Source organism: Neophocaena asiaeorientalis, unplaced genomic scaffold, assembly GCF_003031525.2.
Source record: "Neophocaena asiaeorientalis asiaeorientalis breed wild unplaced genomic scaffold, Neophocaena_asiaeorientalis_V1.1 scaffold254, whole genome shotgun sequence".
Classification (NCBI taxonomy): Eukaryota; Metazoa; Chordata; class Mammalia; order Artiodactyla; family Phocoenidae; genus Neophocaena; species Neophocaena asiaeorientalis.
The window spans coordinates 3428492-3455770 of record NW_020174705.1 but is presented as its reverse complement, the minus strand read 5'-3'; the positions used below and the strand labels follow the sequence as shown (position 1 = coordinate 3455770).

General features: G+C 47.1%; 1 protein-coding gene across 2 annotated transcripts in view; it reads left to right on the top strand.

Annotated features, from left to right (window-relative positions):
* The window catches only part of ADCY9 (adenylate cyclase 9), a 124702-nt gene that overhangs the window by 79936 nt on the left and 17487 nt on the right, over positions 1-27279 (top strand). For both annotated transcript variants that reach the window (XM_024759606.1, XM_024759607.1), the window contains exons 4-8: positions 11905-12009; positions 13505-13722; positions 18279-18381; positions 21204-21412; positions 24563-24722. In XM_024759606.1, coding sequence (XP_024615374.1) covers positions 11905-12009; positions 13505-13722; positions 18279-18381; positions 21204-21412; positions 24563-24722 — 795 coding nt within the window. The remainder of the gene's footprint in view (positions 1-11904; positions 12010-13504; positions 13723-18278; positions 18382-21203; positions 21413-24562; positions 24723-27279) is intronic.

The window sequence follows — 27279 nt, the reverse complement described above, 5'->3', positions numbered from 1 at the left end:
CCAAAAATAAATGTTTTGTTGCATTTGTCTGCCACTTTAGGTGATGTGTGTGTGTGTTTCTATCCATGAGGGTGTGTGCCCTTGAGGACCTCACTGTATCACACACCTGCAGTGTTAATGACAGGCATTCTGCGCTAAATTGGCTTAAGAAGGTTTTCTCTCCCCCCCGATGGAACATGTCTTGTTCTAGTCATAAATCTATTTATATATTTATTTGTTTTTGATCTGGTTGGGCAAAAACTATTTAGCAGGGCTTCCCTGGTGGCGCAGTGGTTGAGAGTCCGCCTGCCGATGCAGGGGACGCGGGTTCGTGCCCTGGTCCGGGAAGATCCCACATGCCGTGGAGCGGCTGGTCCCGTGAGCCATGGCCGCTGAGCCTGCGCGTCCGGAGCCTGTGCTCCGCAACGGGAGAGGCCACAACAGTGAGCGGCCCGCGTACCACAAATAAAGAACAAACTATTTAGCATACTCTATTGCCATGTATAAATTTTCCAAATAATCTTGTGATCTATGAAGTTAACTGTGTTTACCAAAAGGAATTTGAGAAAAAAAAGGATCTTTCTGCCCCTTCCAGGAGGGAAAGATGAGTGGATATGAAGTGTAATTTTGGGGGTGTTTTGATGGTGTTTGGGGGATAACAGGACATCTGAGATGAGGGACACCCCTGAAGTATAGGGTTCCTGGGATTCACGGTTGGAGTGGAAGGAGCATGAGGAGATAGGAGGCCCGGTCTCCATGCCAGGCTTTACCACTTGGGGTCCATCCTCACAGCCCTGCTCTGGGCCCTGGTTCCTGGGTGCAGGTCGGGCCAGGGCAGGCGGCTCAGAGGCATAAGCACCGGGGAACCAAGTGAATCACTATGAACCGTCATCCTAGACTTGAAAGGCAGAAAACTGAGGTCTCCTTTAAAGATTACATAGATTATAATCTGACATACAAGGCTTTCCCTCAAGTAAGAGTTTTTGAACAATACAAAAGTGAAATTGCAGTCTCTTGCTCCAGGTTCTTTGAGTAGATTTATCCCACAAGCGTGTCGGTGGCTCATGTGTGCCACTGGTTTGTTGCTCCATGTTGTCTGCACCACAGTGAGCTGTTCTGATTCTCTGGATCACAGACGAGTTCCTCCTCATCCTTTCCCAGGATCTGTTGACTCTTTCTGTCAACAGACTTCTTTCCCTTTGTTGCTGCTGCCGCTGCAGCCAACAAGAGTTGACTCCCATGGGGATTTCTGTCTCCCCACATCTCCCTCCTCCCCATGCCCAGCGCTAGAAGCCCTGACCAGTGGAAGAGTCCTGGTCTAAGGAGGATTCCCCAAGTAGGTTCCCTTGAACAGAAGTTTCTCAGGATGGAAATGGGTGTCCAGTACGGATAAAGTGTCTGTGGTCAAGTCAATATGGGTTAAACAACACTGAAACGGTTTCTTTACTGCAGGCCTTCTCAGAGCCTTTAGCATGCTAACATGCATGGATAGGTCTCCAGAGAGGGAAGTGGTATGCAGCATTCTCTGGCCTCTTGACCAAAGATTTCTTCTTTCAAGCTGTACGTTTTTGGGGTGTGCTTATCTAGTGGAAGGAGTTTTGTAACCAAGCAAAAGGGCTCTTTTGCCCACAGTGCAGAAAGCCTACTCTGACAGTGGGTGTCTGCAGCAAAGTCAGAGTTTATTTGCAGGGCACCAAGCAAAGGAGTGGGAGACAAGCCTCAGATCCACTCCAGCTTGGTCTTTGAGTTAAAGGGGGGAAGAACAGTGAAGCTGGGGTTAATCATCGTGTTGTGACATTTCTGTGACATTTCCTAATTGTAGTTTTGGGAGTCAGGATGTCTCTGGTATACGATTTTCAGGCCAGGTGGTCCATGGATGGGGGGGGGGGTCTGTTGCTCATCTTACCCTGGAGAAACAACCTGAGTTTGTACCTTAACAGTGATATCGGCAACAGCAGTTTAGTGCGTTAGCGATGTTATTGATGATAGCCATCTTAGTCACCTGACTCTGGCTGAGGAGTGTTTAGTTAGCACGCAGTTGAGGTTAGAGGGGACAAGAAAGGGAATAAAGTTTGGGGCAGAGAGATTAATCATAAACTCGGCAGGAGAACTCGGTTTTAGAGGGCATTGGTTTCCTTAATTCCTTGAAAGAACCAAGGAATTAGAGGAAAGGTGTTCTGTAAATTCTCATCGAGTGAATCCACGGAGGCTTGGTCCTGTTGCTCTCACCTGCAGTGCGATCGCTTCCCTGTCCCCATAAACTCCCCTCTTCTCTCACCGTGCAGCTTTCTTAGTTTCCTGTGACTCCTCTAGCTAGTGATGCTGCCACCCCATCTCTGAAGCCTTAATTCAGTTAGTCTGTACCGCTTGGTTATAACATATGCAACCTGAAATACTTGCTTATGTTTCTTACGCCCCTTTCTCTGATCTATTTCAATGCAGGGCCCGTTTGTTACATAACTTAAGTTTTTCCGAAGGGTCCAGCATGGTGGCTGGCATGTAGTAGATAATTACGACTTTCTTTTGGCTTATGTTTTTAGTTTTGTAATAACACGCAGAGACACGTAGCTCTGCAGAGTTAGACTGAGGGCTGAACTGGAAGCCTGGGCAGAACCAAGGTGATGCCCATGAAGCACTTGTTTTCCGCTCCTGGCACACGTACCCTGTGTGTCTGTAAGTTATCTCCCAGTTCACAGCTGGACAATTGCCACCTGATATTTCATAAATAGTCTGAGTACTATGATGACCTGCTAAGAAACAGTAGTGATGGCAGAGGTCAAGGGCTTTGGCCTTGAGGTCATACGTCAGAGGGAACCCTTCACACCTAAGCCTTGGCTTCTTGAGTGGCTGGTCGTGAGAGCTGCTCCTCAGGAAGGACCTGACGTCACATACTGGGGGGAGGGGAGTCCCACCAGAACGGTGGCACTCAGCTCTCTGGGCTGAGCTGCAGAGGTATCAGAGGGTTTGGGGTGAGGAGGCAAGAAGGGAGCCAGGAAAGGAGACAAGGCCTTGCCACGTCAGTGTCACGGAAGGTGGCTTGGGTGCCTCAGAAAGGCTGGAACCTAAAGCTGAGGATCCATCTCAAAGCCTTGGCTTTGGGATCGAACAGGTCACCTCGTGGCTGTAAGCCACAGGGACATGGCAATTTCTCAGGGCTGTCCTGAAGATTAACTGAAGTTACGCCGCGAATGCTGGGGTTGGAGAAGCTCAGCTGACCCTGGAGTGCACTTTCACTCAGTCCGCACCGAGTGGTGGATGCTGACTGCAGAAGGAGCAGGGAGGACAGGAGCAGGTGGAGGCGCTGTTTGGTTCACCCATAAGGAGTCACTGAGTCTCTCGGGAAGGTCCCTGTTTGCTCTGAGCTGAAGGGGGTCCTTCAGTTGTTGCAGCTAATCGTTGCTGTAAAGGATGTAGCCACGGCACACGTGCAACCTGTTTTGTGTGGCCCCAGCCCTACTGTGGTGTCTGCTACTCGTTTATCATGAACCCCGTGGGTGACGGATGGAGGGAGACTGTGCATGCCAATAAAAATAGCCAGGCTGACGTGTTTGCAAAGAGCAAAGAAATGCAAACCAAAGATGTGGATGGTGTTTTATCACATCCGTCCTAATCATTGAGCCACATGAGCTGTGAGAGCATCTTATGTCATCCCTGAAAGACCTCCCTGGGATGCACCTGCTTGGCTGGTCATCGTGAGTTTGCCTTAAACCCTTATTCAGAACCCAGGGCATGTGCTCATGGGGGTGTTTCTCCCTGTTTACAATTGGTAATGAGGCTGATAAAGTGGATGCACCCACGTGGGGGGATTCAGAGAGGGCCTGTCCTGTCTCACAAGGGTTATACTTTCCCTTTGAGGTCACTTGCCTTAGGAACACGCTTCTGTGACAGTCCCTATGGCTTTTTAAATGATTCTAAGAAAATGATCACTTCTGTTATCTCCTTGTTATTTGTATGTAAAATCATTATGAATAGGCTTAGTCAGTTCAGTTTGAGGAAGTGAGGGGGCCTTTTACTTTATTATAGATGGAAAAAGTAATAGATTTCTCTCTCTCTCTCTCTCTGTGTGTGTGCGTGTGTAGTTTAGATATTAAGTATTTATTGTAAATAGTTGTCTGAGTTGATAGTGATGATGGTTGATGGTTGCACAGTTCTGTGACTATACTAAAAACTATTGAATTGTAGACTTTATTTATTTTTTTTTAACTTTTTTTTTTTGCGGTGTGCGCGCCTCTCACTGCTGTGGCCTCTCCCGTTGCGGAGCACAGGCTCCGGACGTGCAGGCTTAGCGGCCATGGCTCACGGGCCCAGCAGCTCCGCGGCACGTGGGATCTTCCCGGACCGGGGCACGAACCCGTGTCCTCTGCATCGGCAGGTGGACTCTCAACCACTGCACCACCAGGGAAGCCCTGAATTATAGACTTTAGATAGTGAGTTGCATGGTACGTGAATTGTATCTCCTTAAAGCTGCAACACAAATAAGTAAATAGTAATCTGAAGGCTGGCTCTGAAATGTGGATGTAAAGTAAGTTTTTTTTAAAAAGGACTTTTCAAGTTGTGTCTATATTTTGAGAGGTGTGTGTGTTTCCTTCAATTAGGAGGAAGCACATCACATATAAATTGACAACTCTTCCTTATAGAAGAATTCCAGCTAATAGATTGTAGAAGGAGTGAAGGAAAGAAAAATCACCTTTAGAGCATCACAGTAATAAGTGCTACAGGCAAGATCTATCACTGAATTCTAAAATCAGCAGGTAGAAGTTTAAGGAGAAACAGGACATTTGCATAGCCTCCAAGCATCTCCCCTTAGATATTTATTCATTTTAAAGGGAAGAATAGTTAGGAGGTTCCCTGGTGGTTAGGATTCCGGGCTTATACTGCCATGGCCCAGGGTTCAATCCCTGGTTGGGGAACTGAGATCTCACAAGCCATGTGGTACAGCCAAAAAATAAATAAAGGGAAGAATAGTAACTCGACAGTGGAAAACCTAGCAGAGCCCACCTTCACCAAATGCTGATGGTTAGCATCACAATTAAGAAAACCAGCGGTATCATGTACCACCCTCCACCCCGTGTTACGTGCAGAGAAGGGCATATCGCCTCTGTGGGTTTCTTCCCTCAAATCCTAAACCTCAATCAACTCATGAGAAAACATTAGACAAATCCAAATTCAAGGACATTTTACAAAATACCTAACCAGGACGCTTCAAAAATGTCCCAGACTGGAGGAGACTAAATGTGTGTGGGATCCCAGAACAGGAAAAGGACATCTGAGTAAAATCTGCAGCGTGGTTAATAGTACCGTGCCAGTGTTAATCTCTTAGTTTTGGTAACTGGACCACGGTTCATATAAGATGCTAAGTAATGTTAGGGGAAGCTGGGATGGACGTATGGGGACTATCTGAACTGTCTTTCCTACTCTGTTTAAGTCTAAACTTGTTTCAAAATAAAACATTTTAATACATATGTATACAATATTATGTTTATATTATTTTATGTAATATAAATATGCTTGTTATTGTTATATATTACCTGTGAATTGAAATGGAAAGGTTAGTCCAGCTCATTTAATTGGCATCATCAGGTAGTAAAGTACTGCACATGAAATAAATTTCCCCAAATACCAAATATCTTCTTCCTTTGACTTTCTGATGGCACTTTACCACACCACGGTGACACTTTTCTTGCCTTATCAGCCTCGATTATTAAACTCACTTAGGTCGCCTAGGGCTCAGGAATCTGAGGTTTCAGTGGTTCTACACTCTGTGGCTTAGAGATTTTGTGCCTATTTTTTTACAGGTGTGTGTTTTGTTTGTTTGTTGTTGTGCCTCCAGTATTCACAGGCTGTCCACTTTTCTGTTCTTATCGCTTCTGGATGCCTTTCTTTTTCTGTAATAATTACCGTTTCTGTTTTCCTCTAATATCCGGCTTCTACTTTTCTCTAAGATTTTGTTAGCAGAAATCATCTATTTGGGAGTGTGAATGCCTGTGCCGATCTGCTAGCTTGGGGTGGGTGCCTGGCCTGCCCGTGGCAGGTCACAGCCAGGGTGGCCTCTGCCCCACACAGCAGGCTGTCCCTGTTCACGCAGAGATGTCACGTGTGTGGTTGGGGTCAAGGGCGTTGTCCCCCTGCCATTCTCTAACTGTGACTCTGGGCCAGTCCCTTCACTCTATGCCTCAGTTCCCTCTTATGTAAAATGGGCTACTCACAATGTCTGTTTCCTGGGTGCTTGTGAGGAATAAACAAAGTAATACAGGAAAGAGCTTAGAACTCAGAATGGGCCTCAGTAGGTTATATGTGCTCTGGCTACATGCTCCTGTCTGCCATGTTCAACCTGGGTTTCGAGTTTGGGAAGCAAGGGATGTTCCTCCTGGTCTGAGGACAGCTCGCTCAGTAGTTATGTTCAGCAGACTGACCAGGCAAAGCAGGACTTTTCTGATGTTGTTTCCTCCTCGTTTCTCAGAAAAGAGGTTTCCGTGCTCCCTCCCTTGACAGTTATGAAAAAAGGACAGCTGTTGGCTTAGAAGTGATTTATCTTGTGAAGAGAAATAGCCTTGAAGAAAAAACTATTTTATAGCTCAGTGTCATGTATTCTGAAGACGTTGTAGGGTGTATGTGTTGAAATGTGTTAAAAACAAATGCAAAGGCACCCAAGCGTGTTAGAGAAATCGTTATAATCTTCCCTCCAGAGCCCACATCCGAGATGGGAGCAAGCGTGGGTAATCTGGGAAGATGAAGAGTTTGCTCCTGGCTGTTCTCCAGGGGATCTCGGGTTTCCCAGGCAACAGCCAGCACACTCCTTGGCTCGGAGAGTCCTCTGTCCTGGAGACCTTAGCTGGTCTTGGTGAAGCTCCCCTTGGTGCCGGTGTCCAGTGGTGCCACTTAAAGGAACCAGGAGGTGACCATAACTGCTTGGGTCACTTCAGGGGAACAAGGCAGAGGAGATCAGAGTGCCAGGGTTATTCCTGGGTCCTCTTTGTGCCAGGAAAGGAGGCCAGAGAGAGGTTGCATGGTGGTCAGGGGCCAGGAGCCCCACAGGCTGACCCACACTGTTGACAGTCACTTCTGCCTTGCAGTGTCGATATGAGGATTAATGGAGATCAGGTGCGTGAGACCGTGGGCATGGCGTGGATAAGGACCTGACAGTGTTCGTTGGCATGTCCTGGGCACTGAGGCGTTTCCACATCGTGGCAGCCGCTATCATTAGAACAGTAGCTTTGACCCACTGTGCCTGCAGAGGGGCTGCCCTACAAGTCAGTTGCTCAGTTTGGGCGTGTCTCCCAGAGTCCCCAGAATCTAAACCCCTCTTCCTGGTAAGGGCTTCTTGGGGTCTGAGATGACAGCAGCTGCTCAGAGGGAGAGACGGGCCTTTAATGGGTTGGCAAACATTTCACAGAGGTATCTGCTTGACAAAAACCAGTATGTGAGACGTTTTAACCCGATTAAAATGAAGCTGGAAAATAGTTAAAGGAAAGTTGCTGGGGGGAGGGGGTGGACAAACCCACCCACCGTCCCACGGTTGCTTGGCGGGACCCCCGTGGAGCACAAGAGGCTCCCCCTATAGATCGAGGGAATGTCGAGATATGAGAAAGTTTCCATCAGGGCAGACAGATTTCTCTAAGATTTTTGTTTCATTTGTTTTTAAGTTAGAATCAGTAGTTTCCCCCAGAAAAGGAAAGTAGCTGAGGAAGAAACAGAATGACAAAGAGCCACATCTTCACAGTACAATGAAATGATCTGCTGCTGGGTCCCTGTGCTGCAGGAACCACCCTGCCACAGGAGGGCCTGGGTCCACAGCTGGCATCCTCCCCAACCCCCGGGGTTCCCACTCCCTGGATGAAGCTGCTGTGAGTGTGCGGAGTGAGCACCATTCAGACCATTAGGAGTCCCACTCACGGATCCTGCTCTACACTTGACATGTGACCCCGGTGAACCCCGGAGCTCCCTGAGCACAGTCTCCTAGACAGTTGTGAGCATCCCGGCTCCGACAACACACCTCCTTGCTCCCTGAGGTTCTTTTGTGGGCAGCTCTGCGGGACATGCATTAGAATGGGGTACAGGCCCTGCAGCCTCTGTTTGCCAACAGGGTGTAGCCTTGAGCTGCTCATCTGTGAAGAGCCTTGCCCCCGGCCCCCTGAGACAGCCCGGTCCCCACGGGCAGTCCCAGTCCCCACTGGCCCTCCCACCCCTTCCTTCACAGCCAAGACCTTTCAGAGAGGGGATGCAGTGTCTGACTGGGGTGGCCTTGACTCCTGTCCAGGGAGTCCTTTGCAGCGGGTGTATGCTCTCTGGTGTCCAATAGGTTTGAGAGTCACTTTTGCATATTTGTGGCTCTAAAAGCTTGAAACATCATCCAGATGCAAAGCCAGCACACCGTGAGGAATTCCTACGAAGCAGATGGCCTGTTCTTCAAGTGCATCAGGTGTACTTGAGGAGAGAAAGATACTTAGGAGCAAGCTGATGCCAAGAGATGCCTGAAAACACAGGGCTGGGCAAGAGCAGACGCCCAGTGGCTGTCCAGTCTGTGATCAAGGACTTTAAATGATCGTATGCACTGGCTTCAGAACCCAAGAGAATAGGGACCAGATGTTTCAGTGTTAAGGACCAGTGTTTACTGAGCACTCCCCAACACTGCAGGCGTGTGTGGAGCCAAGTGCGGTCAACGCACGCACGCTCACACACGCAAGCCCTCACCCATGGCAGACATTGCCAGCCCCCATGGGTCCCCTCCCTCGGGGCTAGGACGTGGCCTCATCATCCTTCTCAGTTCAGCATTCTAGGAGGTTAGTGCCTTGGGATTAGAGCTGATCTAAAATACCTCTGACTGGCTTTACATGTTTCTCCTCATTCTGCCCTTATGATTCAATCCCATTTAACAAAGGAGGAAACTGAGGCTCAGAGAGATTCCCATACTATTATGTGGTAGAACCAGGATTCAGTCCGTGACAGTCTGATTTCAAAGCCAGTGCCTTTAATCACTGTGTTACACTTGTTCTCTAGACTTAACGTTTGAAAAGTGCTCAGAGAGGGCTTCCTTGGTGACGCAATGGTTAAGAATCCACCTGCCAATGCAGGGGTCACCGGTTCGAGCCCGGGTCCGGGAAGATCTCACACGCTGCGGAGCAACTAAGGCTGTGCACTTCAACTACTGAGCCTGCGCTCTAGAACCACAACTGCTGAGCCCACGTGCCACAACTACTGAAGCCCATGCACCTAGAGCCTGTGCTCCGCAACAAGAGAAGCCACCTCGATGAGAAGCCCACACACTGCAACGAAGAGTAAGCCCCTGCTCACCGCAACTAGAGAAAGCTTGTGTGCAGCAATGAAGATCCAACACAGCCAAAAATAAAATTAAATAAATAAATAAAGACTTAAGAAAAAGAAAAGAAAAGAAAAGTGGTCAGAGAATCTGTTCACTATTCCGTCGTGTCTTTATGAGATTGGTGACAGACAGTCCCTGGAGCCTAAGGGTTTGGCTCAGAGGGTCTCAACCCTCCACACACCCCTGCCGCTCCAGGCTGTATCCATCCTACCCTTGGGCCATCAGTTGGCCCCTGAAAAGGCTGTGTTCCCCTAGAGAAGCAAGCCTGCCACCACTACCACCACCAAAGCCATTTACACACACACACACACACACACACACACACACACACACACCTACCTGCTAGGGAAGACCTTGGGAATCTTGCTGGCCTGTCACATGGACACACACACTTTTTTCTGGGGCTGTGGGGGTCACTTCATGCGTGTGGTAGTGGATTTTTTCTTCCATTTGAGATCATTGGCCCCATTGGCAACATGTTCTGAAGCTTAACTCAGTCAATACCAAGAGGTGCTTTAAAATAATTTTACTGTATGCCATTGATAATTAGAGCATCTTGCCCCTGTTAATAATGCCAGTTTTTTTCTGAGCTACAAGCAGATTTTACCTAGGTACTGCTGTTTGCTCGGACATGATACTCCCTGATTTGGCCAGCTCTTTTGGCACGTATAAATTTTTCACTTCTTGAATGAATACGAGCATTCGAATTTAATGGGTGCATTGCATCAGATTCCCAAATTACACAACTCTTTAGAATCTTTATTTCTTTTATTGAATACAGTACAGGCCTGAAATCTAACTTAGGATGTGATCTGGGTTATATCCTTGCCCTAAGGCACTAAGTGACATTTATTTTATTTAAATTTTATTATTTAAAATTTCTGAAATAATATCTAGCCTCCTACAGTGTATTCCAGTACTTAACGATTCTTACGCTAGGAAATTGTTTTTGAAGCCTAATAAGTCTGTCTTTTCCCCTGAATGCTGTCAGTTGCTATCTCAGTGGTGGTTGGTTCCTAGATTACCAGGTCATATTAAGAATAAGAGTACATTTATTAAGGATACACTGAGCGCCAGGAGCAATGCTAGGCTTTCTACTTGCGTATTCATAAATCCTTACAATATGTCTTCAAGAAAAGTGTTTTCACTCTCACTTCACACAGGAGAGAACCGAGGTGAGGGATTTGAACAGGGGTCCCCAAACCAGTAAGTAATCGAGGATTTGAACCCTGGTTTGTGAGAAATGAAAGCCTTGCCCTTTCTACTATCCCTGGTGGTACTTTTTAAAATTTTTTATTGAAGTATAGTTGCTGTACAATATTATATAAGTTACAGAAGTACAATATAGTGATGGACAATTTTTAAAGGTTATGCTCCATTTGTAGTTATTGTAAACGACTGTCTGTATTCCCTGTGTTGTGCTATATGTGGCAGTGTTGAGTCTTGCCTTGTCTCTTCTAGGTCAGCTAATTCCTGCAAATGAATAAGAAGGGCTAGGTCTGTAAGCTCGTCCCTCCGATTGTCCTGCTGTATGAGAACAGCTCACCTTCACAGAGAGCTTGAGAACCTTCGCTTAGTGTTTGAGTGTGGGTTGGCGGCTAGTTTGTTTAACAACAGCTTTATTGAGATATAATCCACCCTTTTAGAATGTATAATTTGGTGGTTTTTAGTATGTTTGAAAGGTTGTACAACCATCGCCACGGTCAGAACGTTTTCATCACCCCCAAAAGAAACCCCACACTGGTTAGAGTCACTCCCCATTCCCTTGTGTCCCTCACCACTGGCAACCACTAATCTCCTTTCTGTCGCTGTGGATTTGCCTTTTGTGGATATTTTATACGGATGGAATCCCACCATATGTGGCCTTTTGCGTCTGGCTTCTTTCACTGAATGAGTTTTCAAGGTTCATCCACATTGTCGTGTTTGTCAGTGCTTCATCCCTTTGGATAGCTGAGTAATATTTCGTTCTGTAGATATACCCCATTTTGTTGATCCATTCATCAGCTGATGGACATCTAAGTTGTTTATACTAAAAAGTAGAAGCTGTTAGGGCACGTTCACATACAGGTCTTTGTGTGGTTTATTTTCCATTATCATGCTGCCAGTTCTTTTTTTTTTTTGGCTGCATTGGGTCTTTGTTGCTGTGCGCGGGCTTTCTCTAAGTGTGGCAAGTGGGTGCTACTCTTCATTGCAGTGCGCGGGCTTCTCATTGCCGTGGCTTCTCTTTGTGGCAGAGCATGGGCTCTAGGCACGTGGGCTTCAGTAGTTGTGGCACGTGGGCTCAGTAGTTGTGGCTCGCAGGCTCAGTAGCTGTGGTGCACGGGCTTAGTTGCTCCACAGCATTTGGGATCTTCATGGACCAGGGCTTGAACCTGTGTCCTCTGCGTTGGCAGGCGGATTCTTAATCACTGCACCACCAGGGAAGCCCCAGCCAGTTCATTTTTAACTCATTCTGAGTGGTTCGGTAAGCCTTCCATTTGGTTGCGCCTTCCATTTGGTTGCGCCATTTGTGTGACAGCAAATTGCAACAACAGCTGACTTGGTTGAATCACGTAGTGAGGTCATGTTGCCTGAGTGAGCTCCTATGGTCTTTGTTTTTCTCGTAGACCTGCCCGTCGTGCAGAATCATGTTTGCTCCCAAATTGGAAGCTGGCGCTGAAGGCGGAGCAGTCCAGAATGGCTGTCAGGAGGAGCCCAAGAAGAGCACCAAGGTAACCTGCTCTGGGCTGTGGTCCCTGTCAGTGCCTCTCCTGGTGCACCCACCTGAGGGGACATCCTGTCTGATCAGCTTCTCAGTTCCAAGGGCAACTCCTCTTGGGTGACACCATTGCATACCTTCGAGTCCTCTGGGTTTTGAACAGACCGATAAATAGCAGGATGGATGCTGACCTGCATGGGATACCCTGACGGGCAGTGAGACCTGCGGAGCTGGAAGCTGGACTCAATGGCTGGTGGGATGTGGATGTGGAAGGAGAAGAGGGGAACCCTTAGGGTGAAAGGTGGGGCGTGAGGAGGGCTTGGGTTAGGCCAGCAGCAAGGGCAGTGCAAAGAAGTCTCGCCTGGAGACCAGACCCAGGAGCCTCCAAGCAAGCTTCTGAATCAGGCGACTCTCCAGGGAGGCGCAAATCTGTCATCCTCATCCTCGGGTCATTGGCCCATGGACCTGCACGATGCTGGGTCATTCCACGTCGTTTGTGTCCAGTCACCCCTTCTTTTTTTTAATTGGAGTACAATTGTTTTACAATGTTGTGTTAGTTTCTGCTGGAGAATGAAGTGAATCAACTGTATGTATACATATATCCCCTCCCTCTTGAGCCCGCCTCCCATCGCCCCATCCCACCCATCTAGGTCATCACAGAGCACCAAGCTGAGCTCCCTGTGCTATACAGGAGGTTCCCACTAGCTATCTGTTTTACACATGGTAGTGTGTATATGTCAATCCTAAAAACCCAAAGCATCCTACCCTCCCCTTCCCCCACTGTGTCCACATGTCTGTTCTCTATGTCTGTGTCTCTATTTTTGCCCTGGAACTAGGTTCATCTGTACCATTTTTCTAGATTCCACATATATGTATTAATATACGCTATTTGTTTTTCTCTTTCTGACTTACTTCACTCTGTATGACAGACTCTAGATCCATCTACATCTCTACAAATGACCCAATTTCATTCCTTTTTATGGCTGAGTAATATTCCATTGTATATATGTACCACACCTTTTTTATCCATTCATCTGTCAATGGACATTTAGGTTGCTTGGGGTGACTGGTTATTAGAGAAATGCAAATCAGTCACCCCCCTTTCTTAAGCCACAGCCCTTACAGCTCTGGGTTTCCTTTCCCTGGATCCGCCCCTGCACTTCCTTCGAGTCCTCCTGGCTCCTGGAATGCTGGTTCTGTGGTCAGGAAACTCTGCGAGCCTCCCCAACTCCTGCCTCAGCCTTCCCCCTGACCTCCTTACCGGCTCTTCCCATGACACCACTGTCCTGGGCGCCTGGAGGTGTGTTTGGAGGAGCCAGGGGGAATGGGGAAAAGCAGACCGGCAGAAAGGCAGAGCGCTCAGGTTAGAGCAGAGATCCAAAGGTGCAGGTTGTGGTGTGCGGGGCGCAGTCCAGGGTGCTCCGGTATGGCCGCGTTATGGGGGATAGTGCTGCTGCATCCCATGCTTCAGCCTCTGTGTCTGCCCCCACCCCCTTATCCTGACACAGGCTTCTGGAGGACCCAGTTCCAAAACGCAAAACGGACTGCTAAGCCCTCCCCCGGAGGAGAAGCTCACCAACAGTCAGACCTCCCTGTGCGAGATCTTACAAGAGAAGGGAAGGTGGGCAGGTGTGAGCTTGGACCAGTCAGCCCTCCTTCCGCTGAGGTTCAAGAACATCCGGGAGAAAACGGATGCCCATTTTGTTGATGTTATCAAGGAAGACAGGTAAGATGCAGCCACCTGCCTTAAAGCGAAGATTTGCAGGTAGAAGCTCCCCGTTTTCTGAGTCACCTCACCCCCCATGCATTTGCCTTCTATTGTCAGTGTATTTTGAAATAATTTGAAACTTACAGAAAAGTGGCATGAATAATACAAAAGATTCCCTTTATACCCTTTGCCCGATTTACCAACTTTTTGTGTGTGTGTGTGGTACGCGGGCCTCTCACTGTTGTGGCCTCTCCCGTTGCAGAGCACAGGCTCCGGATGCGCAGGTTCAGCGGCCATGGCTCATGGGCCCAGCCACTCCGCGGCATGTGGGATCTTCCCAGACCGGGGCATGAAACTGTGTCCCCTGCATCGGCAGGTGGACTCTAAACCACTGTGCCACCAGGGAAGCCCCAATTTACCAACTTTTAACATTTTACTCTGCTTGTTTTATTCTCCTCACTCTCCCTGTGAAATTTATTTATTTATTTTTCTTAACCATTTGACAGTAAGTTAGATACATCGTGCTTTCTACCCCTTAAAACTGTATTTCCTGAAAACAGGGGTGTTCTTGCACATGATCATAGCTACCTAATTCAGGAAATTTAACACTGATGAGGTGTTTTCCCCAGCCTGCGGTTCCTATTCTGGTTTTGTTGTGTGGTCCCACGTGTCCCTCATAGCACGGTAGAGAATCACATGCTGTACCATGCAGTTGTCAGGCCTCTTCATTCTTTAAATCTGGGGCAGTTCCTCAGCCATTCTTGATCTTCCATGACATTGACATTTTTGAAACATGCAGGCCTGGCTCTTTTATAAAATATTCCTGAAGTTGGATTTGTGTGACATCTCCTCATGATTCTGTCCAGGCTGCTTGTGTGTCCAGATCCCATGGAGGTGATGTGTCTTCTCAGGCACCAGATCCAGAGGCCCGTGGTGCCCCCTTTGACCTGCATCAGGGGTAGTGATGTTGATCAGCTGGGCGAGTGTTGCCAACTTCTCCAGTCTGTACTTATTTTCTCCCTGTGACTAGTCGGCCATCTGTGGGAAGATGCTTTCAGATCATGTAAAGATCCCATTCCTCACCACACTTCCCTAGACTTAATCTCCATTGATGGTTCTTGTTTGAAACAGTCTTTACTATGTTGGTCAAAATGGCAGTTCTCCTGCTTCAGCGCTGACTGTGCATTTATCATTTGGGGCTTGGCATTCTGCAGTAAAGAAGAGCTCCTCCCCACTTATTACTTAATCTATCCATCTATAGATTTATAAATCCATATAAACCCTCACAGAGTCCTGTTATACTTAACAGGACATCATTTATCACTGTTCTAATTAGAGTTTGATGCTCTAGTTGTCCCGAGTCTGGCCTTTGGAAGCCTGCCTTCAGGCTGGCTCCTGTGTCCTTTCGACACGGCTCCTTCATTTGTTTTGAGTGATTTCTTACTTTCCAGTACAACAGGCTCATTTTATATCTTCCCTGCCCCAGCTCAGGAATCAGCCGTTTCTCCAAAAGCCCTGGCTCCTTTTAGTGAAAAACGGTATTTACATATGTTAGTTATTAATGTTTAATTTAATGTCATTGTAGTCAAAGGCATACACTATGTGACTTCATTCCTTTTACATTTATTGAAACTTGTTCTGTGGTCTCACGTGTGGTCTGTTTTGGTAAACATACCATGTGCGTTTGAAAAGAATGCATATTTTGCATTCTCAGGATGTTGTGATCCATAAACCTCAATTAGGCCCACGTGGTTGGCAGTAATGTTCAGATCATCTGTCTCTTTACTGACTTTTTTGTCTCTTGTTCTATCACTTATTGAGATAGGGATGTTAAAATCTTCAGCTGTGGTTGTGGAATTGTCTGTCTCTCTGTAGTCCTGACAATTTTTGTTTCACGTATTTTGAAGCTCTTTTTTAGGTACATACACATTTATGAGTGTTATATATTCCTGGTAAATAATCCTTTTATCATTTTGAAGTGTCCCTCTTTGTGCCCAGTAATACTCTGTCTTGAAGACTGCTTTATCGGATATTAACATAGTCACTCTAGCCTTCTTATTCTTACTGTTTGCATGCTACATCATTTTCCATTTTAAAAAATTATAACCTGGGTCTTTATATTTGAAATACATCTCTTTTGGGTCTTGCTCCTTAAATCATTCTGACAATATCTGCCTTTTTTATTATATTTTAATATATTTATTTGCTTTTTAGCCATACCTCTTTGCATTATTTTTCTTTTAATGGTTGCTCTAGGCAGTCTTATATTTTTATAGTCTTCTTATAGTTAATATTGCATCATTTCACTTTTTTTCTTTTCATAAATTTATGTATTTGTTTATTTTTGGCTGCGTTGGGTCTTCGTTGCTGTATGCAGGCTTTCTCTAGTTGCGGTAAACGGGGGCTACTCTTCATTGTGGTGTGCGGGCTTCTCATAGAGGTGGCTTCTCTTGTTGCGGAGCATGGGTTCTAGGCATGTGGGCTTCAGTAGTTGTGGTGCAAGGGCTCAGTAGTTGTGGCTCGTGGGCTCTAGAGTGCAGGCTCAGTAGTTGTGGTGCAGGGGCTTAGTTGCTATGTGGCATGTGGGATCTTCCCAGACCAGGGTTCAAGCCCGTGTCCCCTGAATTGGCAGGCAGTTTCTTAACCACTGTGCCACCAGGGAAGTCCCTGTATCATTACACTTTAAATGTAGAAATCTTACAATTGTATAGGTACATTACTCTCTTCTCATTCCTTATGTTAGTTTTCACATGTATTGCATCCATATACATTATAAACTCCAACCTCCAATTCCAACCACTTGGTAATCTCAGGTTGGTCTCTGTTGAGTGCTTTTTTGTTGAGGATGGATCATGGTTTCCTGTTTCCTTGTTTGTCTAGTAATTTTGGATTGCATTGTGCACATTATGTACAATGGTTAGAAAACCTGGATTCTGTTACATTCCTTTGAAGAATATCAACTTTTAGTTTGTTTTAGTAGACAGTTAACTCATCTGAACTCAAACACCAAACTCTGTCTCCCCTGAGGTGGGCAGCCACTATTCCTTCAGCCTTAATTAGGCTTGTAGTCTGCCATGCACATGTGTATTTCAGGGGTCAGCCAGAGATTTGAGCAGAGCCTATATGCAGAACTTGGGGCTCCCCCTTCTCTGGTCCTCTCTCTCTGGAATGTCCAACCTCATTTTCCATTGGTGGGCATGCTAAACTCTATTTTCTGGTTTTCCAGGTCAGTAAAACTGTAGTTTTTCTGAGTTTTAGCCATCTTACACGTGGTGCTGACTAATGACTCTCTTTAGGCAAAAAAAGAAAAAAAAAAAACCACAAGAAATTCAGCGTGTTCCAAGTGTGGCTCTTCTCCATTTTCTTACTGCTTTGGTCAATTGCCAGTGCCTTCCAGGAGTTGTTTTTATATTTTGTTTAGGGTTTATAGTTGTTATCTGAGAGACGATTGATCTAACAGGAGCTAATTTCCATTCCCAGAAGTGGAACCTCTCAATATTAATCTCAAATGAGCAGTGTATTTTATAGTGTGGATCCTGCTACTTGACTGCGAAAATGAAGCCATTACATTTCCTTCTTATGGCTGCTTTGTTGTTTTTCCCTCTGTCCATACTTGCCAAGTGGAGGGGAGAATAGGGGGTCAACATTAGGGGATAGAATTTTCTCTTTTCTAAGTCTGAGAGCTCAGTAAGGTATTGCACACTTAGCACAAAAAGAGAGCCCACTCTGCTTCAGGGAAAGGAGGAACTACAGTGAACCCTACTGTGTGTCAGGCACGTGATAGGCTCTTTACAAATTTCATCGGATTTAATTCTAGTAGTTATTATGTGAGGGAGAGAGACATCCCACAGCTGCATTTGCCTTCTGAAATTATGCTAACATTCCCTTAAATTTATAGTAATTTTCTGCAGGATAAAAAGGATATGACTGTTTGCTAGCAGTCCGTAAAAGAATGAAAGAGTCACGTAAAGCAGGCTTGATTTCTCTGCTATTAAAATCATTGAGCATTATCATTTCACATGCAATCTGCATATGTGACAGTAGCACCAAAATTACACTAACTATAAACACAATTTTGTGATAACAACCTGTTAGCAGTGACAGTGGTAATTACTGTCAGTACTCTGAGTGACAGGACAGCCGGTTCTGAATTATGTTTGCAAGGAAGCCTCCAAATCAACATAAGTATGCTCAGTACAGGGATCTGCTGGTCCTTTGGAAGGGAGCATTTTATAGAACAAAAAAGCTGCTGCCTCCTTCTATTCTAATTCTGGACGTTAGGAAGATGTTTTCAAAAGCACGGTTCTGATGATGTGTGTTATGTTAGTGGTGAATGGGCATTCTTTTGTGGAGGTGAAACCTAAAATGGGATTATGTCTAGAAGCATGAAGGACTTTCCAGAGACATGTTCTAAAAGGGGCAGTTGAGCAATGTCTATTGTATGGTGACTTTTAGGTACAGCTTTTGTGACACGCTTCACAAATGGCGTTTCAGTAGGTAACTGTGATCTTCTGATAAAATAAATGTAACGATTGTGCTGCACGTTGATTGACTGCATTTATTGTCTCTTCTAGCCTGATGAAAGATTATTTTTTTAAGCCACCCATTAATCAGTTCAGCTTGAACTTCCTGGATCAGGAGCTAGAACAAGCCTACAGGACCAGCTATCAAGAAGAGGTGCGTGGCTTCTTATAATTTTACCAAAGACATGCGTCGTTTTCACTGCACAGTTCATGTTTAGTCTTGTGCTTTGGAGGCCATTTTTGTTTTCCTGAGTGACAGGAAATTGACGGCTCATATTGATTTCCCACAGTCTGTAAGCCCTAAATTTCACCTGTATGTGAATTTATCTTCACAAGGGAGAAAATCCCAAATATCTCTACAGCAACCCAGGCTTGTCATCTCCCGGTCCCTCTGCTCTGCAGCTGGTGCATCCCCAGGTGCCCTTGGCCGTGCTCCAGCCCCTGGAGGCCTAGTACGGGGTGAGAGGGGTGAGGGGGGAGCTCCAGCCCCACCTATTCTCTGTTCTCAAGGAGGATTTCTCCCCCTGTTCCCTGTCGGCTTTCTTCCTACTGAAATGGGACAAGAGCTGAGAGGGCTTTCACCTTGCTCGGCTCTCCCGCGTGCTTTGGTGCTGAGCCCTCCTCTACCGCCCCTCCCCTGCCTTAACTCCTGTTGTCCTGTAACTCTCAGCCCAAACATCACTTCCTCTAAGAAACTTTCCCTTGCCCCAGACTGGATTTTTTCCTCTGTTATACTGTTTCTCCGCAGCTGCATCCCAGTTTGTAATCTCTTCTTGTGGGACTGTTGAATCATTTGCCTCCTCCTGGACTCTCCACTCTGGGAGGCAGGACCCTGTCTCTCATCTCCACTCTACGTGGCATCCAGTCCCCACACCCACAAGTGCTCAGTAGGGCTTGGTGGAAACGATGAATAAATACGAGAACCTAGAGCCTGGTTTGAGTTCCAAGAAGCCAGCTCTCTGCATTTTTCCCAAATCTAACCCAGCTTAGTGTTCCAAGGTCAAAAATGCATACCCTCCCAACCCCAGAGCCAGAAGGATTTCTCATTCGACTCCATTCGTTCATCCAGCAGATCATCCCTCAGTGTCTGTTACATCCAGGCCCTGACCAACCCCGAGAGTCCTGGTGAACCAGACAGGGCAGTTCATGCCTGTGGGGTTGAGTTTCGTCAGCCTCCTGGGTGGTGAATACCGTTAATACCCCAGGCGAGGCTCTCTTGTGGACTTGGGAGTTGGTTGGTTGGTGCCTTTAAGGCAAAACAGCAACCTTAATCCTCACAGCAACCCTTCAAGGAAGCTTATGATTATCCCCATTTTACCAAAAGAAAGCTGAAGCCAGGAAAGGCCGAGTGGCCGAGATCCCATCGCTAGGATTGGGCACCTGCCTGATTCAGGGCCAGGAGCTCCCACCCACTCCCGGTGCTGAGTACAGAGCCTCCCCAGCAGAGGGCACAGGTCACCAAATGCTCACTGAGCGTCTGCACCTCCGGGTCCTACTCCTGGGGCTGGGGTGTAGCGTTGACAGACACTCACAGGGAAGCAGTAACCCGGCAGAAATGAGAATCCAGACCCAGGAGCCCCATAATGGCCACAGAGCACACCGACCCCAGGTCGAGGGCCCAGAAGGAGCCCGTGTTAGTGGGAGGACTAGCAATTAACTGAATTAAGGAACGTTCCAGAGAGGGGCCAGCACCTGCAAACCTAACCTTGGAGATAAGACAGAGCCTGGGTGCATCCAGGGAGCAGTGGGCGCTTCTGTCTGGCAGACGGGGTGGAAGTGGCAGGTGGGCAGGGGCCCGATGGCAGCTTCCCACACTGTGGACGTTATGCTAAAGGCCAGGGGAGCCATTGAAGGATCCAGAACAGGAGTTGGCACTATCAGACTGTGTTGTATAAAGGTCACGTGGCTGAGTTGTAGGTAACGGGAGTAAATGAGCCCGGAGGCCTGGGGCGCAGGTGGGACGCTATCCCTGAACTACAGGGCCAGCTGGCGAGGATGGGAGCGATGCAGGAACGGTGGGAGGCTCCAAGCCGTCCCCACATTAGGCCCCCGCCGCACTTTGTGATTTCCCATCTAAGCATCCCCAGCACCCATAAGGTGCAGGGTCCCATTTTATCCCTCTTTCCAGTTAAGGAAATGGAGGCACAGGGACAGTAGGTGACATGATCAAGATGCCCCAGCCCCTGGCCGGGCTCCTCCTTGGCTGTGTGACCTCTAGTGGCCACCTCACCTCAGCCTCCCAGCCTGTGCCCTGAGATTGGGAGCATTTCCTCCTTGAGGGCTGTGTGAGCATCGATTGAGGTCGTGCCCCCAAAGGGTCCACATGGTGCCTGGAACAAGTCTCTCTCAGACTCTTTGGCCTTGTCGTCATTTTTTCCCTCCTTCCCATGATTTCCTGACATGATGTGCATGTCGCTTTGATACACTGATGACACCACCCATCTCAGACTCCTGTCTGTCCCACCATTAGGCCATGAGCCCCCGAGGGGGTTGTTTCATGCCTGCCCTCGAGCCCTGCACAGCGTCCAGGCCCAGAGCAGGCTCTTGCTGTCACTGTTGCTGTTGACCTCCTACTTCTGTATGAAGCCAGCTTTCACACACCCTGAGCCTGGGACCCAGCATTCAGTGGAAGCTTCTAGCATGTGGCTTTCCTGTTACTGCCTCTACAGATGCAGAGTCACTGACTTTGCCTGTCGATAGCTCGCCTTTCAGGCTCAGGGCGTCACATGCCTGTGAGAACTTAATTGGTTTGTAATCAGTTGCTGTGTGACCTTGGACAAGTTTCTTCACTTCTCTGTGCCTCAGTTTCTTCACTGTTAGGTGGGGTAGGAGACGGCCTGCCTGAAGCACTACTCACCCTGTACCTGGTCCGCAGGAGGCAAGTGCTCAGCAAGCATCTGCTGTTTTTTCCGCCTGGATTATACTTCTCCAGGAGGATACATCCAGCAGCATCTGTTCACACTCCCCCCCAAACAGGTTATAAAGAATTCTCCCGTGAAGACTTTTGCCAGTGCCACCTTCAGCTCCCTCCTGGATGTGTTTCTGTCGACAACAGTGTTTCTGATTCTCTCCATTACCTGCTTCCTGAAGTATGGGGCCGCCTCCATGCCACCCCCGCCGGCCGCCCTCGTGGTCTTCGGAGCAGCCCTGCTTCTGGAGGTCCTGTCCCTCGTGGTCTCCGTCAGGTAAAGGCCCACCTGCAGCACTGCCCAGCTGTTAGCCTTTAGCTCCCTCTGCTGGTGGAACAGCCAGCTGTCTCCATAACCCATTTTGGGGACGGTCCTCTTTTCTTCCCTCCCCCAGCCTGCTTCACTGGCTCCTCCCTCACCAACACGGGCCCTCAGCACAGGTGGGCACTCACCTTACCAGTGGGTCACTGTCCTCTGCAGCCCTAATGCCACCAACTAGTCTGCTGATCTCCCAAATCAGATACTTGAAGAGAGAAAGTGGGAAGATAGGGAATAAGAAAGCAGGGCAGAGAAAGAAAAGAGGTAGGTGTACAGGGTACAGCTGGTAAGGGGCTGCCAGCACATCAGCAGGTGCCTCTCCTGAATATAAGGGTGAAACCATAAACCTCTAGAGGAAAGCACAGGCCCAAGTCTTCATGAGCTCGGATCAGGCAACGCTTTCTTAGATACGACATGAAAAGCACAAGCAACCAAAGAAAAAATAGTTAAGATGGACTTCATCAAAATTTTAAACTTTCATGTTTCAAAGAACACCATCATCACTTTTCACACCAAAGTGAAAGAGAATCTACAGGATGGAAGAGAGTATTTGCAAATCATATCTGTGACAAGGGTCTAATATCTAGAATGTTAGCTCAATAATAAAAAGACAGTCAACCCATTTAAAAATGGGCAGTGTCCGAAGAGACAGCAGAGTCCCTCTGGGAGGCTGGGCCCTCAGGACTAGCCCAGTTTCAGGCCCCACCCCACTCAGGAAGCTCACAATGTTTCTACTGATACAAACAGGGCCTCCACTCACGCTGGGTCCTTGCACCAGGTCCACCCCCTTCCTCCAGCCCTGTCCTCTCAGCAGGACAGCCCCACACTGGGGATCGGAGAGAAATGCGGTAAAGGACCCTGACCTTGAGTTTCTACTCCTCCCCAACATCCCAGGACAGGAAACCACAGCTTCGGGTCTGGCCCTGAGACTCCCAAACGCAAGATCCCTCCCTTCGAAATGGATGAGCTGGACACCTGCCCCCTCCCTTCCACACTCCCCCCTTCCCCCCCAACTCCCCACTGAGGCCTGTTCAGCCCTTTGCCAAGGGCTTTCTCTGACTGCCAGGGGCTCTTCCCTTCCCTCCCCCTCCTCCCAGTGGAGGGAACTCTAAGGCACATCCTCGCCATCTCCCCAGATTCGCCACCAGCGTGGAGCTGCATTGCCCACAGCAGGTGACTCCTCCCCAGCACAGCCCTCCCCTGGGCCTGCCTCCCTCCATGTCTCCACAAGCTGCCTGGGACCCACTTCCAAATGAACTGCGCCCTCTGTGGGCCTGCCCTGGGCCTGGGGACACCCGAAGGGACCAAAACAAGGCATCCTCTGGCCCCTAGTCTTTTTTCTTCTTAAAACAAGCTTTATTGTGATATAACTCACAAACAATAAGTTCACTCATAAGTGTACAATTCACAGATTTTTAATAAACTTACAGAATTGTGCAAACATCACCACCATATGATTTTAGAACATTTCTGTCACCCCAAAGAAAAGCCAGTACCTACTTCCAATCACTCCCCTCCCTGCCCTGAGTTTCTGTCCGATGCGGGACTCACAACTGGTTAAGGCTCTTGATCCCTCTGAGGCAAGCGTTTTCTCCATACCTTTTCTAAAGAACCCTTTACATGATTGTTCCCTGTTCTTTGGACCCAATTTGAAAAAATCTGGGCTAAGCCAGGTTAAGGACTGCAGAGGACCGTGGGCCATGAGGATGCCAGGCCTGGCTGTGCCCGGTGCATCCACATCTCTGCGGGGCCACTTTGCTCCTGCCCGAGCCTCTGGTGTGATGTCGGTGCCCAGGAGAGGGCGGGGCCTGGGGGATTTCCTCTGGCCCCACTGAGGGTGGATATGGGACCCTAGGTCAATAAGGACCTACACTGGTAACTGAAGGTGTGGACGCCTGGGTGGATGCGAGAGGCCCTTGACAGGCTTTTTACCTTTGAAGGCAAGGAAAGTGGGCCTGCCCCACCTGCACCCTCACCAAGGTGTCTTTAGAGGGGGCTGTGTGCGTGAGTCTCCCTCCTGAGGCGGACCCCCAGTGTCCTCTCTTCCACCTCCCGCTGCTGTTGACCCAGTGATTCTTCCTGCAGAGAAGCAGTTCTTGGCCCCACATACTCAGCTCCTCATTCTCCATGAGAAACGTTTTATGATGCCACATCCCTACCCTGAAGTATAGCCCACGTATACACACAATTTCAGAAGCAATTAATGAAATGCCATCACTCCAATGTGAAGGAGAAATGGCAAGAAAGCCATTTAAAATAATATACGTGTAGCGCTTCACCTCGAATATGCCAGGGCATCACCACCTGGGCAGCCACGCCAAAGTCGTCAGCTGTTTGCCCTTGTGCACTGATAATATGACAGCTCCCAGTGCGGACTGTTATGAGTGTGCGGGTTTGGTGGTATGAGCCCCAGGAGCCTGTGATGTGGTTTCTGAGATGCTGACGACTCTTGGTGGTGTCCCAAATAAAACTACGGGTAATCTTGTTTGGTTTACCCAGTAGCTGCACTCCTGGAAAATTCAGTGTATGTTACTGCCATACAGAAACCACTTTCTGTTTGTAAACAAAACGCAATTAGGCTCTAGGCTGAAGTCATCGTCAGCAGGGGGTGTGTAGCAGTCATGTGGGGCTTAGGGCAGAGCCTCGCTGTACATCACGGGACATCACCCATCCCCAGCTCCTGCCTGTTGGTGCCAGTAGCACCTGCAACCATTGAGGCACCAAAAAAGCCCCACAAAATTCCGAACACCTCCTGAACCACCCACTTGAGACCTCCCTAGAAGCAGGCAGTAACAGGTGACAGGTGACCTTTTTCAGGACCTGTTAGTATTTGCCTGCCTGGTTCTTACATGCTCCATTTAGACTCACAGAGGCCTATGCTTGTCTTTTACAAGCACGTCTTATCTGAATGCAGCAAGTAACCTTAAAATACGGTATGGTGAGCTGAGTGAGTCCAGTTTACTTGCCATTGATCAAAAATAAAGGAGGCGGGGGTTCTGCCCGCCGCCCACACCAGCAGCCACAGCATAGGCCAGGGTTGGGAGTGGCCCTGGCTTTGGGTCCCCCACCCACAGATACCCCGTTTCTCCTTTCTCCCCCCGCTCCCAGGATGGTGTTCTTCCTGGAAGATGTGATGGCTTGTACCAAGCGCCTGCTGGAGTGGATAGCCGGCTGGCTCCCGCGCCATTTCATCGGGGCCATCCTGGTGTCCCTCCCCGCCCTCGCGGTCTATTCACATGTCACCTCCGAATTTGAGACAAACATACACGTAAGTAAAGTCTTGGTGATTTTGTATCGGTGCTTTTCTGGACTCCCTGATCACTTTTTAAAAATATAAACCTGATGGCTTGGGACAGCAATTTAAATATAGGCCCTTAAAGAGGCGCAAACTCTTTGTCAGTCCTTTGAACTTGTCTTTTTAAAAGACTTGCCTGGGACAGAGGAGCGGGCAGGGAGGTCAGCCCAGGGGCTGCTCTGGGGAGATTCCCTGGTGGACCTGTGTCCTCTCCAACCCCTCTTGGTGTCGTCAAGTCCCAAATCGTTTTTTTTTTAATTTTTAAAACTTATTTATTTAATTTTGGCTGTGTTGGTTCTTTGTTGCTGCATGCGGGCTTTCTCTAGTTGTGGCGAGCGGGGGCTACTCTTCGTTGCACTGCGCAGGCTTCTCAATGTGGTGGCTTCTCTTTTTTTTTTTTCGTATGGTAATTCTATTTTTAGTTTTTTAAGGAACCTCCATACTGTTCTCCATAGTAGCTGTATCAGTTTGCATTCCCACCAACAGTGCAAGAGAGTTCCCTTTACTCCATCCACACCCTCTCCAGCATTTGTTGTTTGTAGATTTTTTGATGATGCCCATTCTAACTGGTGTGAGGTGATACCTCATTGTAGTTTTGATTTGCATTTCTCTAATATTAGTGATGTTGAGCAGCTTTTCATGTGCCTCTTGGCCATCTGTATGTCTCATTTGGAGAAATGTCTATTTAGGTTTTCTATTAGGTCTTCATTTTTTGATTGGGTTGTTTGTTTTTTTAATATTGAGCTGCATGAGCTGTTTATGTATTTTGGAGATTAATCCTTTCTCCGTTGATTGTTTTCAAATATTTTCTCTCATTCTGAGGGTTGTCTTTTTGTCTTGTTTATAGTTTCCTTTGCTATGCAAAAGCTTTTAAGTTTCATTGGGTCCCATTTGTTTATTTTTATTTCCATTACTCTAGGAGATGGGTCAGAAAAGATCTTGCTGTGATTTATGTCAAAGAGTGTACTTCCTATGTTTTCCTCTAAGAGTTTTATAGTGTCTGGCCTTACATTTAGGTCTTTAATCCATTTTGAGTTTATTTTTGTTTGTGGTGTTAGGGAGTGTTCTAGTTTCATTCTTTTACAAGTAGTTGTCCAGTTTTCCCAGCACCACTTATTGAAGAGACTGTGTTTTCTCTATTGTATATCCTTGCCTCCTTTGTCATGGATTAGTTGATCATAGGTATGTGGGTTTATCTCTGGGCTTTCTATCCTGTTCCACTGATCTGTATATTTCTGTTTTTGTGCCAGTACCATATTGTCTTGATTACCATAGCTTTGTAGTATAGTCTGAAGTCAGGAAGCTTGATTTCTCCAGCTCCGTTTTTTCCCTCAAGATTGCTTTGGCTATTTGGGGTCTTTTGTGTCTCCATACAAACTTTAAGATTTTCTTTGTTCTAGTTCTGTAAAAAATGCCATTGGTAATTTGATAGGGATTGCGCTGAATCTGTAGATTGCCTTGGGTAGTATAGTCATTTTCACAATATTGATTCTTCCAGTCCAAGAACATGGTATATCTCTCTGTTTGTGTCATCTTTGACTTCTTTCATCAGTGTCTTATAGTTCTCTGACTACAGGTCTTTTACCTCCTTAGGTAGGTTTATTCCTAGGTATCTTATTCTTTTTGTTGCAATGGTGAATGGGATTGTTTCCTTAATTTCTCTTTCTGATCTTTCATTGTTAGTGTATAGGAATGCAAGAGATTTATGTGCATTAATTTTGTATCCTACAACTTTACCAAATTCATTGATTAGCTCTAGTAGTTTTCTGGTGGCATCTTTAGGATTCTCTATGTATAGTATGTCATATGCAAACAGTGACAGTTTTACTTCTTCTTTTCCAATTTGTATTCCTTTTATTTCTTTTTCTTCTCTGATTGCCGAGGCTAGGATTTCCAAAACTATGTTGAATAATGGTGGCGAGAGTGGACCCTCTTGCCTTGTTCCTGATCTTAGAGGAAATGCTTTCAGTTTTGCACCATTGAGAATGATGTTTGCTGTGGGTTTGTCGTATATGGCCTTTATTATGTTGAGGTAGGTTCCCTCTGTGCCCACCTTCTGGAGAGTTTTTATCATGATCGGTGTTGAATTTTGTCAAAAGCTTTTTCTGCATCTGCTGAGGTGACCACATAGTTTTTCTTCCTCAGTTTGTTAATATGGTGTATCACGTTGATTGATATGCATATATTGAAGAATCCTTGTATTCCTGGGGTAAATCCCATTTGATCATGGTGTATGATCCTTTTAATATATTGTTGGATTCTGTTTGCTAGTATTTTGTTAAGGATTTTTGAATCTATATTCATCAGTGATAATGGTCTATGATTTTCTTTTATTGTAGTATCTTTGTCTGGTTTTGGTATCCGGGTGATGGTGGTCTCATAGAATGAGTTTGGGAGTGTTCCTTCCTCTGCAATTTTTTGGAAGAGTTTGAGAAGGATGGGTGTTAGCTCTTCTCTAAATGTTTGATAGAATTCACCTGTGAAGGCATCTGGTCCTGGACTTTTGTTTGTTGGAAGATTTTTTTTTTTT